The sequence below is a fragment of the Osmerus eperlanus genome, chromosome 5, assembly GCF_963692335.1.
Source record: "Osmerus eperlanus chromosome 5, fOsmEpe2.1, whole genome shotgun sequence".
Classification (NCBI taxonomy): domain Eukaryota; kingdom Metazoa; phylum Chordata; class Actinopteri; order Osmeriformes; family Osmeridae; genus Osmerus; species Osmerus eperlanus.
Window position 1 is genome coordinate 3,723,335 of NC_085022.1, and position 16,521 is coordinate 3,739,855.

General features: G+C 48.8%; 1 protein-coding gene across 1 annotated transcript in view; it reads right to left on the reverse strand.

Annotated features, from left to right (window-relative positions):
• Positions 1-9,749: 9,749 nt before the first annotated feature.
• banp (BTG3 associated nuclear protein) overlaps positions 9,750-16,521 on the reverse strand; it is a 22,674-nt gene continuing 15,902 nt past the window's right edge. The window contains 3 exon segments of the mRNA XM_062461185.1: positions 9,750-11,265; positions 14,365-14,508; positions 15,318-15,332. Of these exon segments, the coding sequence (XP_062317169.1) occupies positions 11,164-11,265; positions 14,365-14,508; positions 15,318-15,332 (261 nt within the window). The 3' untranslated portion in view covers positions 9,750-11,163.

Here is a 16,521-nt window from a genome sequence, read left to right on the forward strand (position 1 = left end):
ACAGGGCTGGAACAGAACACTACAACAACCCCCCATATGGAAGGTATTGTGGGCAATTACAGTACAGTAGTTGAGTTACTTATACAGGCTATGTAATATGTACACAGACAAGCCACAGACAGAGACACAGGGTGGGGGAGATGGAGGCAGATGCGAGGGAGGACAGACTCACAGGTGAAACGGTTGAACAAAAACAGGAAAGAAGAGACAGTAGATGAAAGAGGGGGAAAAGAGAAGAGTAGAGAGATTGGAGGTGAGTCTTTAGGGATCCAATGGCAGTAAACCCATCCTGTGTAGTTGTTTGTGAAGTGTACTGACCCAAACCTGCTATTTGTTTGGATGTGTGTATCTAATCAGTGTTGACATGTTCTCAAAATACTCTGGAAGCCAAAAAAGACGTTATCTTCAGGAACTGGTTCGACCTTGGCAAGTTTGAAAACATAGCTTTACTTTCACGCAGAATACCACCAGTCTGAAAACATTAACATCTCTCCTCAGATGAGATGTTCACAGATCTGGAAACATTTATTTGGTTTCTCCCACACCGCTCATGGTTTGTGTCCTAAAGTGGTCCTGGCTCTGTGGTCCTGCGGAGGGCGCTGTAATGGGAAGAGGACAGGCCATGGTGGTGTCACTGGTCCCTAACAGCCCCAGTTGTGTCACTGGTCCCTAACACCTCTGTACAGATGTGTGTGTGTGGGGGGTGGGGTGAGGTGGGGTGGGGGGGTTCAGATGCCTGTCTCCAAAGGGTGGGTAATTGTGCTGCAATGCTATCTGGGAAGCTGTTTCCTGACACGAAAACCTTCAGCGAAACCATTCCACCAGCAATCAGAAATAAATTTGATATACTCAAGGTTAAATATGTGACCTTGTAAAAGCTAAGCAAAACAGTCAATTGGGCCAAGGGTTGCTCTGAAACAGGCACGTTGCAGGCTAACTGCCCCAAACACAAGAGAAACAACTTATCTGAAAGCGTGAGAGTATTAATACCAGAATGATAGCGCACCCTTGAAACTCTCCCTATAGCAACAATCCACATATCGCTGTGAAGAAGAAAAAATGCTGTGGTTATCATTAAATATATCTAATAAACGAACAACCGCAATCACTCTCAGGTTTGAAGTTTTCCATGCTCTGCAAGCAGTTAGCATCTGATCCAGTTGTCTCATGAACCCAGAACATTCCACAATGACTATATTTGGGCAGTGAGAAACTGAATTGGCCTATCTAAACAAGACACAGCAAGTCAAAATATGACGTCTCCACTCCTATCTGCTGTGAATCTCCTCTATCAAACCCCGTCAGTCGGTTTAAAGTTGTCCTCCAATCACACCTCTCATTTTCAGGGGAAAGTAGTTGTTTTTGTGTTGTACGTTGTTGTCGTGTGAAAGCCTCCAGCTGGTTTCCCTGTCTTTCCAGCTCTTTCTCTCTCTCTCTCTCTCTCTCTCTCTCTCTCTCTCTCTCTCTCTCTCTCTCTCTCTCTCTCTCTCTCTCTCTCTCTCTCTCTCTCTCTCTCTCTCTCTCTCTCTCTCTCTCTCTCTCTCTCTGTCTCTCTCTGTCTCTCTCTCTCTCTCTGTCCCGTTCTCTCTTCAATGTGTCCAACACAGATCGTGTTTGGAGCTGCGGACCCACCTGGGAGAGAAGCACAGCCCTGCTCCAGGGGGTTTCATGGACACATCCAATCCCTCCTGTAAGAGCTCCCACCTGGCCCCCTGCCCTGGCTCTCTCAAACTGCATTCACACACACACACACACACACACACACGTGCACACACACACACACAGAGGACTCTGGCAGAAGCTTTGTAAGACCCACGGTGAGAAATTCCGGTTGAGTATATTATATGGGTGCTAATCACAAACACACACACACACATTGGCACGCATGGTGCTGAGTTTTATTTTCATATTCTCTCTCTCTCTCTTTCCGCCCCCCCCCCGATCCCCTTCCAGGGCAGCAGTGCTTACATTATCCCTTCTAATCAGTGAGCGTGTCTCCCCTCCCAGGACCTTCCGGGGGGACCCATTGGAGGCTGTCCCAGCCCCCCACACGGTCACATACAGCAGCCCTGTGTAGCCCCGGCCTCAGCCTCAACCCAGTCCAGGCCTCGGCCCCTTCTCTCCGGCCCCTGGCTTTAGCCCCAGTCCCAGCCCCAGTCTAGACTTCGGCCCCAGCCTCAACTCCAGCGCGGGCCTCCGCACCATCCCCACTTACAACCATGTGGAAGCAATCACCAGGGAAGAAGGATTGAAGCGATTTATAACCACCCATCTAATAGAGAGATGGATCAAGTAATGACCAGGATCTAATGTCTAATCAAAATAAGTCCACACAGCAGAGGCAGTCACTTCAGAGGCTGAATAAATACAGCCCTGGAGGAGTTAGATCTCTAATAACCCAGACTTGCTCTCCAAGTCCTCCTCCAGAGTCCTTCTTTATCTGGGGGATGTTACTACTATTGGCAGGGCATTCATCTCTACGGTGCTGGGTCCTTACAGACAGCTGTGCGAGCGAGTCACGTTATCTGACATTCTCCCAAACCTGAAGTGGGGCTTGATCTTGGTGGTTAGCAAAGGGACATTAACTGACTATGTGTCTAATTTTCCAACTGTGTCTCATTATTCGAATGCGTGTGTTATTTGGTCATTAGAGATGACAGTCTTAGTGAGTGCTGGCCCACTGACACTGGTACAGGTCCATATAGGCCTACATGAACACTCTAAATGATTGGCATACCATTCTGCATACCAAATGCTGGTGCTGGTGGGTTGGATGTGATGTATGAGACACTGTGTGTTTCTGACCGTGGTTCTGGCGTCTGACTAGCAAAGGAACGCAACATAAAACTTCATCAAGCCCCAGAACAGGAACCTGTCAAGTGATGGAAAAGTCCACACACCAGCACAGAGACCTCATGTAAAACTGTCTGGTCCAGGTTTACAGCCCAGAGCAGTGTGCTGTCCACAGAGAGGAATCCCAGAACATTATTGCTATTTTTCTAACGCATGTGCTCCATCTGCTCTGTGGCCAAACGCAGCACTTGCCAAGAAGTAAATCTCAACGAATTGTTTCTCTGTTCTATGGTCGCTTCAAGGCTATGTTGCTACTAACGATAATAAGCCGTAAAAAAAAAAATTGAAATCCTCTGTGAGGAAATCCACGTCTGTGGATGAGCTGAGAGATCCGGCCTTCTGGAGGGACTGAACCTCATCCTGGCCTCTTTAGCCGTAAACTGACTTGCCCCCACCGGCCAAGCCATGTGCTGGGTCAGCCGATATGTTCTGGTTCAGATTAATGCAACATGTTCTGCTAGGACTCGTCCGGAGGGATTCATTGTACACATATGGGCGACCATGTAGCCCCTCCTACTCTGTTTGTTTGGCCCAATGACAGCCCTGCCTGGGGTCAGGGGTCAGAGGGTATCCCTAGTGGACTCTACTGTCAGCAGCATTGAGAAAATACCACTTGTGCTTCTCTTGAAAACGTTCCAGTCGGAGGCAGCAAAGTTGTTAGTTATCAGAACACCCCGATGAGGCCCTGTGAACACCACACACACACACACACACACACACAGCCGTGCTGGCACCCACCCATGCTAACACACTCAAACGCTAAAATGCGCACACACACACACACACACATGCCTATACACACATACAGTATACCAACCACACCTTGCATTCCCAGGAATCCTGTGTCATGTCTGTGCCAATCCATCTTCAGGTAGCACTCTAAGCAGTGAGGGGCAGGAATGCTGCTGGTTTTCCCAGTCCTCTCCAGTCCCCTCATTCATCTGCTTTACAGAACTACCCGTAGCTCCTTCCTAGCTAACGACCCACATGCTCACACTGTCTCACTGACTCTTAACTAAGTGTGTGAGAGCCGCAGAAGCCCCAGACAAATGACTTCCCACCCATGGAGAGGACGTCTGTTCATAGCCATCATAACTTTAATGGCTGACAGTGTATTAGCCGCTGCGGAGCACAGCTTTATAGGGGGGCGGGGGCAGGAGAAAAGACAGGAAGAGAGAAGGAGAGAAGCAGAGAGAGCTAAATAACAGAAATATGGTTGGCTGGACTTGAAGTTCAACCAGCCAATGACCGCTAACAAAAACACAGGAAAGCTTTGATTAACTGCGATGCTTTACAGTGGGTCTTGTGTGTGTGTGTGTGTGTGTACTTGTGTGTGTATGGATGTCCACGTACCAGTATGTGTGTGTGTGTGTGTGTATAATAACTCCCTCCTGGTTTGCTCTACACATTGATTGTGCGATCACAGGAGAGCAAAACCAGATGGTGGGAAGTTTGTCCCTAAAACAAAGAGGCGTTCACAAACACTCTGGCCAATACAATGGTGCCTCACGCCAACACTTAACCTGTAAAACTAATGTAGGCATTTAATAGTCTTAGATGTTGGCCCTGTTCAACTACTCTTCAGCACTGCTTTGAAACATGATCACATTTACTTCCTGGTGGCGGAACCCTCTCTGGTTGTAGAGCTCTTCCTGTTCTGCCTTTCACTCTCTCACACCCTCGTTCCACGAAACAAGCGCCTCTAGACCTCCGCCACACCGCCCCTCCCATACCTCTTGGATACTGCATCACAGCATGGAAAGGCTATTGCTGGGACATTGAAGGGTTTCCATGGTTTTCAGCCCCTCCTCGACTCTTCGCTCCTTGCTCTCTTCTCTCTTATCACGGCTCTGGCACAGCAAGTCACAGAAGACTTGGTCTTGATTGCACTCGACGTTTTTCGAGACCGCGTTCTTCAAAGACTTCCATCAGATCCCTCTCTTACTCAGCCCTCCATCAGATCCCTCTCTTACTCAGCCCTCCATCAGATCCCTCTCTTACTCAGCCCTCCATCAGATCCCTCTCTTACTCAACCCCTCCATCAGATCCCTCTCATACTCAGCTCTCCATCAGATCCCTCTCTTACTCAGCCCTCCATCAGATCCCTCTCTTACTCAGCCCTCCATCAGATCCCTCTCTTACTCAGCCCTCCATCAGATCCCTCTCATACTCAGCCCTCCGTCAGATCCCTCTCATACTCAGCCCTCCATCAGATCCCTCTCATACTCAGCCCTCCATCAGATCCCTCTCCTTCTCCTTCACCACACCACCACACACTCTGAAGCTCATTGGCCCGAGCGTCAGCACGTGATAGCCTTGCCTCAGAGGGGGAAGAGCGGGGGGTTACAGTACATCTCACTGATGGGGCATTGATCCCTGCCTGGAGGTGGGGTGGGGGAGTGGCTTTTCAGGAGCATACCGGTGGTTCGCCGCTTTTATGCACCCAGCGCCCACAACGCCACACAGACAGGAAGTTGTGCTGACGATGCTGAGTCTCGCCGCGGCAATTCCTTTCACACGTGTGGCATACGTCCACATCCGACGCCGCTTCCATAGGAACATCATCTGAAAAGTATTTAGGTCAAATCAAAATAACAGATCGAACTCATCTTTTAACATGAAGCTTGGCAGCAAAGGTGTGTCCCAACAGGCAAGCCTTGTGACACACTATGCCCATGTTGTCTAAATCCTTGTAACATAGCATCCACATAATTTCCTGTTGCCTACAGTAGATGCTCAAGGCTAATGTCAGGCTCTGTCAGTCAGCTGCATTGTGGGATATTCTGATGGTCTCTCTTAACCCTTGTGTTATCTTCGGGTCATTCTGACCCATCAGTCATTGTGACCCACCGTCGTATTGCTACAAATTTACCGCATACAAAGACAAAGTGAAGCATTTTCTTTTAGCAGCTAGGCTGTCTCAGACCCCCCACATTGCAAAGGTTAAAAGAAAATTATTTTAATTTGTTTTTGTATTGGGTAAAATTGGGTAAACACAACGATGGTTCGTTATGAACCTTTGGGTCATGTGACCCGAAGGCAGCACGAGGGTTAAGGCACCCATCACTACCACTTCCAGTTAACATCTCTGAGAGGATATCATCTGCCAAGCACCGGAGACAACCTCAACCAGCTGGGCCTGATTCAGGGAACATACAGCTCCACCGTCCCCCCCCTTCTCTGAAACATCACCTTTTAAACTCATCTTTTCTCTCTATCTGTCCTTCTAATGACCTCTTTTCCTGCACCACTCCATCTCATCCCCCCCTCCTTTCCCATAGTCTTCTCTCGATTTGTATCCGATCCCTCTGTCATGATCCCTAACTCTCTTCCCCCGAATCCCTCTCGTGTTTTTGGAACTCCTGTTCCCTCCGCCTCTCATTGGACAGCCCTCCTCTACGGTTTAGCTGATCTCATGTGACCTGCTGCGACAGAAACCAATTTCCACAAAAGCATAATTGGTCTCTTCAATCTTCGGTTTCTTTATCTCTTCCCTTTTCTATAAGTCATAACATACCTGCTCATTAATGTGCTCTTTCACATTCCCTCCCTCTGTCTAGCCAGAGAGACAACACAGGGGTGATTTCCCTCTCTCTTGTCTGTCTAGTAGCTGTCTGGATCACGCTGACTGGTTTTAAGCGAGCTGCTAAATGATTTGGCTTTTGAGAACATTGGAAGGGCATGACCCTGGAGTCTGTCTGGGACACAGTGTTCCAACACACACCATACACACCATGGGATCTAGGCTGCTTCCAGTCACACCCGTCACACCACAAACCCTTATAAACACCCCCACACTCCCAGTTCACAGGGCGAGACACATTGCCATATGCACATATACACACACACATACACCTGTAAGCTGATAAGGTGAGATGTTTGTGTCTGTCAGAGGAGGATTTCTCCTGGTCTCTCCCCTGGCTGAGCCCAGAGACCCTGCTCTTCTCTGCATACCATCACCTGACTACAGCCTACTGTAATCATAACAAAGATAAGCAGACAATCAAACACAGCCTCTCCAAACGTCAATGAAAAGAGCAAGATGAAGCAAGTTTCCTTTCCTTGTCACGTGACTCTATATGGGGAACATGGGGGCGTAGCTCACCCATGCTATCCACACCTCTCTCACCCGAAATCTGCTCCATACTGGACGAACCTCTGACACTCTCTCGGGTCTGATAACAAAAGACCATTCAATAGTAGGCGTGTTAAAAAAAATGTTTTACAAAGTGTGAACACAAAAGCATCTAGTTCTGTCATTCTCTACCAGACCTACACATTACATTGAAGACCAGTTACTGTACACCATATTAACTTAGCCTCTCTCCACACTACTGCATTACAGTGTAAGGTCAGTTGAAGCAGTTACCCACCTGGAGATGTGAAATGGGTACAGCTGGCTGTCTGCAAAACGTGGTTCAATATGGATGGAAGTGAGTGAGTAAATAAATACATTTACAAATACTATTTATAGCTACAGGGCAACAATTTTTAGACTCGTTTCGTTCTCATAAAACGAGCCAGTCTCACAATTACGCTTATGAATTCATTTACAGTACTGGATTCTACACAATTTGCAACTGTGACCCAAATTAATGATACAATTACTTGAATATACTCTTTTATAATGATCGCTCAAACAAAGGTATTGATACTTATATTGGTTATATCAAATGCTAAACTTCATCATGTCCTCCTTTGGACAATATTTAAGCAAGACGCGCTTAACTGTAGAGACCTTCCATACACTTCCGGGCTCTCCAGCCCTAATTTAACACACCTGATTGGCATACATTTGCGTTAGTGACGAAATAAATCAGATACTGTAGTCTACAGTTAGGGTACCTTACAATTGAGGGAAGCGAGAACAATGTTGATGAACTTCCAGTCAACCCATTGTGCGATTATGTTCAACAAGAAGGAATTCCCACCCGTCGCTAACCTCCTCCTCTATTTTACCAATTCCCCTCATGCAGATAATATGCTCCCGTACAGCCTACCGGACTGCAGGGACGACAATGCTGCTTGACTAGTCTCATGAACTAAAAAGTGTCAGGTGTAAACAAATCCATAGGTATCTGTAGCCTAGCAACATCGGATGGGACAATCATGACATCCAATGATCCGCGATTGGATGCAACAGCGATATCATCATGTGTCAGTGATCATGCGTTTGATAACGTCCCTTATGAAAGTATGCTATTTCTAAACTATTTTGGCAATGTAGTTTACCTGTCTATTGTAACACGTTACTATACACATTAATACAGTAGTGTTCTCATACAGACAGTAGGCTACACACAAACTTTTCGAGTTCACGTCCTGGACATCGCGCCGCGAAGTAGACTGATAGAATTACGCACACAGTCACAAAGACACAAACTCACCCCCAACGCTCAAATCAGAGAAGTTCAAGCTAAGATGGAGACTATCACTGATTTACAAAAACAACAGTTTTCAGATGTTCGTCTCGTCTCTACAGTCCATCCCTCCTCTCCACTTCTGTTGGTCATTCAGTTTCTCGAATCCTCCTCCTGCTGCGCGCGCTACTCTCGCGCATTCTTTTAGGACCAGTTCAAGGCGATTTGTGTACACGATGCTTTATTGAACTTGAATTTTGTTATTATATTCTATCATACACCTGAAAATAAAGTTAGCCTAAGAATACCATCAATCGAGACATCAGACATCTTACAGTGCGTGTTAATACTGCAACTACCGTTTGTGTCCTGGAATGTGATGCCATGCAGCACACACCTGCGCAACTAGATTTTTATAGTTTAAGAAATTAGTGTGACTTGGTCTTTAAATGTTATGACTTGTAAAATGTTGACACATTTCTTCCGGTAGATCTGTGGGCTGTGATTCCTGCTTGTTACACCCTAGCATTCACAAACATAAGCTGCATGTCACCAGGCCAAGGTGCTGGAAGTGTTCCTGGAGTACACCCAGGCCCAACACATGAGAGGACTGGTGAGGAAACTTCAGCAGTAAACCTCAACGTCCCAGAGCTGGTGTAAGTGTTCTGTGGGCCCTGGAACACATCCACTCCCTGGGGAGTCCTGTGTAACAGCTGATGATTTATGCTCTCTGGCAGCGCCAGTTTGTTTTCAATCCAAAATATGTCCAACTGCCTTTTTACATATCCCAGGATGTCTGTCCCAGCATTGTAAACCCAGGCAGATGGGGGGATGTTCTGAGTAGCGTTCATGTCGGAAACACCAACAAATGACAGGGTTAGTGTTAGCTGAACAGTGTGAATGGGCTTCGCGGATCCCCCCAGTGAGTTATTCTGGGTTTGACCGACGAACAAGCCAACGGCCAGGGCTGGGAATTAAATGTTGGTGTTGATGGTTTACCCTCTCTCACCCTGGGCTCTGTCCATCTCCTCTCTCCTGGTCTGTCGTCCCTCCATCCCTCACTGCTGGGCTGTTATCGCCCAGGGGATGGCGGGAAGAGCAACAGCTCCAGTCTCATGGCCCTGGGCCCAGGGCTGTGTCCAAAAAAATAAAAAAATAAGTATGACTTCCCGCATTTGAGGAGATGGAGAGGGGAAGAAGGAGAACGGGGCACTCATGACTAGGGTCACTCCTACACAAGCAGAGAGTGTGGGATAGAGATAAAGAATTAGAGAGAAAGATAGAGAGGTAGAAGGACCTACAATGCCAAAGGGGTGGGGGCAGAGCAGTGTGAGGCAGACAGAGATGGAGACGGAGGGAAAACAAAGGGAAACAGAAGAAAGATGTGGAGATGTTTTTATCAAGCTCTGCTCTACGACTGCTTCTTGCTGCTCTTCCAAAATACACCATGACATCACACCATGCGTGGGAAATCTCCCAGTGCACCCAAGTGCTCCAATGAGTCCCATGTATCTCCTTCTCACTGTCTGAAAAGATATTCATCACTAGACCAGCATCACTTCTCCGTGACTGGGGTACACACACATGCAGACAGGCACACACACACACACACACACACACGTATGTGCAAACACACATGCACATAACCAGACATAAACACACATGTAATGTGATATATGTAATCATGCATCATTCATTTGGATTTCTCTCTGCTAATCGAGTCCATCAGCTGTACTAAATCACAGTAGCAGCAATCCTGGTAACTCTGGAAGGAGCTTGTTCTAAACATTTCATAACACCATTTGACCATTCAGAGTAGTGAATCTGGGGTCCAACAGTCTTGTTTCACATCCCCCTCTCAGCATCTTCATCACAACCTGTTTCTGGTTTGTCAGAAGTAACCGTCATTAACGTTGTTGACCGACCTTTGAAGTAGGCCGTCAAGGTTACAAGGTTCATGTTAACAGAACACGCAAATACAGACTGATGAACAAAAACACTATTTTTATAGCGACCACAAAATAGTTTATTCGCATGAACGTGTCTTTCACAGAAGCACAGCAGAAACAAAAACAAACCGAAACTTTTTTGACATATAACTTGTATTAACATCTAGTCAACTGGGTGTTTGTGCTACCTCCAACGAAAAAGTTCCACAAATATCTCAGCATGTTATAATTGGGAAGGACTACACTGAATAAAGAAACCAAAACGATGTGGGGTTAACCAATAGGCAAAAACTTGGAGATGAACACGCTGGGATGGGCCCATGACATGACAAAATTGTGACAAATAAGAGAGAGAGAGACGGAGAAAGAGAAACAGGGACAAGAGACAGTCAATTGAAACTAAGAACAACTGTCTTAAGCTACCTCCACCATCGTGCAGACTGCAACCACAAGACTTCTAGAAAGTAGCACAGAAGAGCAACAATGTACAACGTTGTCAGGTTGTTTGATGGAGTTGTGGGCTTCCAGGAATAAACATATCCGTAAAGGGTGTTTGGGGTTGTTCTTGGCCAGGGGTCTCCGGCACTGAGCTCCCCCCTGGATGGTGCCCGGGCTCAGGGTGTGGTGGGTCCAACTGAACAGCATCCTCCCAGGGTGGGGCCTCTGATCCTGGGGTCTGAACCCAGCTGGGCCGGGCACCACCACTCTGGCCTGGCCCGGCAACAGGAGTCAGGCCCATTAGAACCATGCAGCCCGGCCCCAAACAGGCGGCGTGGCAGCCGGGCGGAGCTGGGTCTAGTCTCTACGATACTGTCCTCTGCATGTTCAAGCACATTTGTTTAATTACATTAGTGCGGAAACGTGTTCCTTTTTCCATCGTTGACCGCCTTCGATTGTGTGTCTGACTGGATAATCCTCCCACAGGCCCTCCCTTCTCCCCTTCCTGTCCTCCCCCGTGTCCTGGGTCCTGTGTCCGGGCTGGACGGCAGGGTCTTGGCCTCTCAGCTGACGATCTGCACCACCTCCCCGTTCTCCCCCGTGGGAAGCTGGATGCTCTCCTTCACCTCCATCTCCCCCTGGAGGGCTGGAGCCAGCTCCCCCGCCTGCAGGCGAGAGGGAAGAGAGAGAGGAGAGGTGACAAAGAGGGAGGGAAAGATGGAAGGAGGGGTATATCAGGGAGAGAAACATGAGAGTAGTTGACAGGAACGCGAGGCGTGGAGGAGAAGAGGAGAGAGTGTTTTAAAATGAAAAAGGAGGACACGGAAGAAGGCAGTAAAAAAGAGAGATTGGAACGGTAAAGAGAAACGTGGGAGGAGCAAGAGAGACACAGAGAGAGAGAGAGAGAGAGAGAGAGAGAGAGACAGAGACAGAGAGAGAGAGTGTTGGACAGAGACAGAGAGAGAGAGTGTTGGACAGAGAGAGAGAGAGTGTGTGTGGGACAGAGAGAGAGAGAGAGAGAGAGAGAGAGAGAGAGAGAGAGAGAGAGAGAGAGAGAGAGAGAGAGAGAGAGAGAGAGAAGGTTAGTAAGTGCAGACAGATCTTTTATCTTCGTATCTGAGCTCAGTTGACAGAGGAGGTAACAGAGGAGGGTGAAGCCCCTGTAGGCGATGACTCATCCCTGATAGATGGCCCCAGTGGAGGAACCTGACTCATCCCTGATAGATGGCCCCAGTGGAGGAACCTGACTCATCCCTTCCTTACAGACAAGCCAAATCTCCCTGACACACACCTGTGTGTGTACACCAGGGCTCCTCAACCAGGCTTGGAGGGAAGCCCGAAGCCCGGTACAGCTACAGTGTGGCCCCACGGCTCTGCTAGTGGCAGCGACACAAAGGTTCAGGTTTGGGTGTCTGTGTGGCCTGCTCTCCTTAACATTAACCCTGATCCCACAAAACACACCGCTAACCCTCAACCGGGAAATCCATAACCGTGTGACCTTATAACCCTGACCTCCCTGACCTCCCTGACCCACAAACTCCACCCCTAACCCTGGAAATCAGACCCTAAAACCCTGACCATGACCATACAACCCTGACCTCCCTGACCTGCAAATCTCTGAGCCTCACGACACACCGTCGTCGATGCAGACACTGACACCATACAGAGCTGCGAAGCTCCCCGACCCGAGGCAATGTCCATCCCGTTTGAATCCGGCAAATAGTCAGACTCCTCTGGTGTGCAGGATGTTGTGAGGACCTTGATAGAGCAGGCTGCCAGCCCCTGGCTTGGTCTGGCCTGTGTGCAGAACTGTCCGCTAACACCTGAACTCTCCACACAGCTGACATCCGCCCGGCAACCAGACGTTCCTGTGAGGAATATAATCTGATGTATGTGTGTGTGTGTGTTTGGTACTCCATTTGATCTAGGCTGTGTAATGGAAACCCTTCAATAAAAAGAACGAAAACAAATGTGTAGATAAATAAATAAAATAAGTCATTTTTTCAAAAGCTAGCATAAACGCTACCATCTGTTTGGAATGTTTCTTTTGATTCAACACTTATCAGGAGTGTGGGTCTAACCTTGATCTGACATGTGATGGTGACATTATTGGTCTGTGTGGGTGTGTCCCCATAAAAAGCTTTATGTTTGAGACTCAGAATCTCATGATGTCAGACTGTGATTGGTCTAGCATTGGGTCAAAAGTTCACTGTGATTGGTCGACAGTATAGAGTTAACTCAGCTGTTTGCTTCCAGGATCTCTGTGGACAATCAAGCATTTCAACACATGGCCTAGCAAGACACACACACACACACAGGCTCCGCTGAGAGACACAAGGTAAATAAACGCTCTGATTGCTGCTCAGATCAAGATGAAGCCCAGACCACGAAGTACTGGTGTGCCGATCGTCCACATGTGTTAACACGCACACATGTACACACATTAACATACACATACATACTTTCACTGACGTGACACACTATGCTAGCAAGACTAGGGACATCCATCAAAACATGGCGTCCAGGCCCCGCCTGCCATCTCCACATACAACATCAAGACAGCCGGACGGGCCAGACCTCAGGAGTGACAGACAGGCCGGTCCCTGGTTCTCATGAGGCAGGAGTCTGTGCCTGAGAGGAGGGAGAATCAAGCCCACGTGCAACTGGGTGGGAGACTCTAGAAGGTCCTGGTACAGAGGACCAGAGGACCCCCAGGAGACTCTAGAAGGTCCTGGTACAGAGGACCAGAGGACCCCCAGGAGACTCTAGAAGGTCCTGGTACAGAGGACCAGAGGACCCCCAGGAGACTCTAGAAGGTCCTGGTACAGAGGACCAGAGGACCCCCAGGAGACTCTAGAAGGTCCTGGTACAGAGGACCAGAGGACCCCCAGGAGACTCTAGAAGGTCCTGGTACAGAGGACCAGAGGACCCCCAGGAGACTCTAGAAGGTCCTGGTACAGAGGACCCCTGGGAGACTCCAGTGAGACGAGGATGACTGGCATCCTACAGCCGGCCACTAACAACCGGAGGAGCCAGTCATTATTTGAGGTTCTACTCTTTTATAATGTCACAGGGGGAGGCTTCTCCTCACGACGAGACCTGCGGGGGGGTGTGTGTGTGGGGAGGGGGGGGCAGGCGGAGACACGCCCTCTTCAGCCACATAAGACAAGAAAACAGTGACCAGAAGGAAGAACATGTGCTATTTAACATGGCTGGTGGAGAACAACGAGAACATCTTGTTGTTTTGGCATTTCTGGTGGTGCCAAGAGGTGCCACTTGAAAGAGCAAAGCCCTCCCACCCCCCCCCCCCCCCCAGCCCCCCGCCCCAACTCCTCCAACCAGCTCTTGTTCTCCCACATCAGTCATCAAGGGATTTCTGGCTAATCTAGTAATTATTACTTTCCTCTTTGTAACGATGCATTCATGCATTTTTACTCTGTTAAATGACTGTTTACACAAACACAAGCCAGAGGGCTAGGCTTAGGAACAGGAGTGGGGGCGTGTGGAGAGTGAAAGTCAGACAACGGGAGAAAAACGACAGAACTCTGTGTTGGGGCTCTGTGCAAATAGCAGCTATTATGCTGCTGTCTCTGTTGCGACGTGACACTAACTGTGTGTGTGTGTGTGTGTGCGTGCATATGTGTGTGTGCGGGTGTGTGCATCCATGTCAGTGTGTGTGTGTGTGCGCGCGGGTGTGTGTGTGAGCGCGGGTGTGTGTGCGTGTGTGTGTGCACGGGTGTGTGTGTGCGTGCACAGCTCCTCACCTGCACGGTGTTGTTGTGGTCACTGACGGGCGCCAGTTGGACGTACTGCACCTGGATGTCGCTGGCCTGCAGGGCGGAGCCCTCTACGGCCGCGCCGCCACCATCACTGGACGCCACGGCGATGAGCTGGGCGCCTCGCAGAACCTGGGACGGAACAGGGGTGGAACGTCAGAACAGCCACATCACTGATCACGAGTCAGATCCCCATCATGGTCACAGCTCTCACTGTACAAAGGTGTTTTGAGCACCACAATATCCCCAAAACTTCTCAACTCACACCAAAACACCAAGACCAATAGCACTAGGATAAGGCGAAAAACATATATTTTTAATATTGGGGTGAACTGTCTCTTTTACATGAAATGCCAGTTGAGCTTGGTCATATTGGTTCCACTTCATTGAAGTAGTGTTAAGAGAGAAGGATTACAGCCCTGCAGACAGGAAAGGCGTGTGTGTGTGTGTGTGTGTGTGTGTGTGTGTGTGTGTGTGTGTGTGTGTGTGTGTGTGTGTGTGTGAATGCATGCCTTTTCACTAGCCCCGGAACAGCAATTATATGTGAATTCTTACTCTGAAAATAGCTGTTTATCCTTTTTTTTTTTAAGAGGGGACAGCCTCATTTGAAATAAAACTACCCACCAACCCCCCTCCATTTACAACCAACTCCCTTTTTACATTCCCCCCCCCCTTTCCCACATTGTCCTCGGCTGAACTATGTTCCTTGTGCTGTTGGGGCTCCATCCATCCATCCCTCCATCCATCCATCCATCCACCCCCCTCTCCGTCCAGCTGGTCTGGAACCAACACAACACATTCCCAATTTGGGGGAGAATCTGCTAGTCTGCAGAAAACCCAAACCCCACAAACCTCAATTATAGATGCTGGAGGGCAACTATGCCCCGTGACTCTCCCGCCCCCTAAACCCCCGCCCTTGGGCTTTGAAGTTGGAGACAGACCCCCCCCCCTTCACCCTACCACCACCATCATGGTGATCTGGCACTGGGGGGGGGGGGGAGGGGGGTGGCACCACAACAGCATTCTCCTTGCCAGAGGATGCCAAGAAGCATTATGGTGCTGATTAGAGGCTTCTCTGACTCACCAGATTGGACAACCACACATACACACACACGGACAAACAGAATCAATATGGAGGGCTCACACTGTGAATGAGCATACGATGACTCCTTTAGAACAATCCTCAGACTTCCTCTCGTCTCCTCGCGTGGGACCACTTTGTGTCCACTGGAGCCAATAAAATAAAATAAAAAACTCCAAATGCCAGGTGTGTGTGTACTATGGGGTTGACAAACACTCGTCTGAACGGATGAAAGGTCGGGGCTCAGTCTCCGTGTGGGAGCAGACCCCATCCCAGCTGTGTGGAGTCCTTCACAGAGCGCTCGAGAGCTGGAACACCCTGGGAAATACTGCCAGCGATTACACAGGAACCCTGCTCCACTCCCCAGTTCGTCATCCAATCACTTGTTTGGATACTCTAACATGATTGGACACTTCCACTGCCTCTACATTTTTGTGATTTGTAAGGGCTGGCACCAGTTAGACTAAATAATCAAGACTGACCAGAGAGGACGTCCCTGTCTGGATAACGCCTGACAGTTGGTGCATCTTAAGTGCATTAGTTACTGTTGACCTTGGGTTAGTTGGATAGGGCCTCTTAAATTGTATGTGCTGGCTGACCACCAAGGGCTGAGAGTACAGACGAGTAGAGGAGAGGAGAGTAGAGGAGAAGCAATGCAGAGAGGAGGACAGGAGATGGAAAGGAGGAGAGGAGGAGGAGGAGGAGGAGGAGGAGGGGGGGGCTAGTCAACATGGTGGCTCCTTGCCCTGCCAGAAAACGCCTGCCTGGAGAGGATCTGTCGAAAAATCAAGAACATCTTAAATTCACTGCAGAGTTTGCTAGTTGCCACGACCTTCTGAAAATAACAAAATGACCCAGAAGAAAAGAGAAGAATAAATCAAGCTCATGCCGTAATGCTTTCAGCAGTGCTGGAGACTGGAGATTTACAGCGACAGCAGCTTGATGTTAAAATCATTCAGCAAGGCCAGACTGAAACACAATAAGCAACTGAGCAACCACGATCCTCAGTCCCCCCCTCCTCTCTCTCTCTCCCTCTCTCACTCCCTTTCTCTCTCATCTCTAAC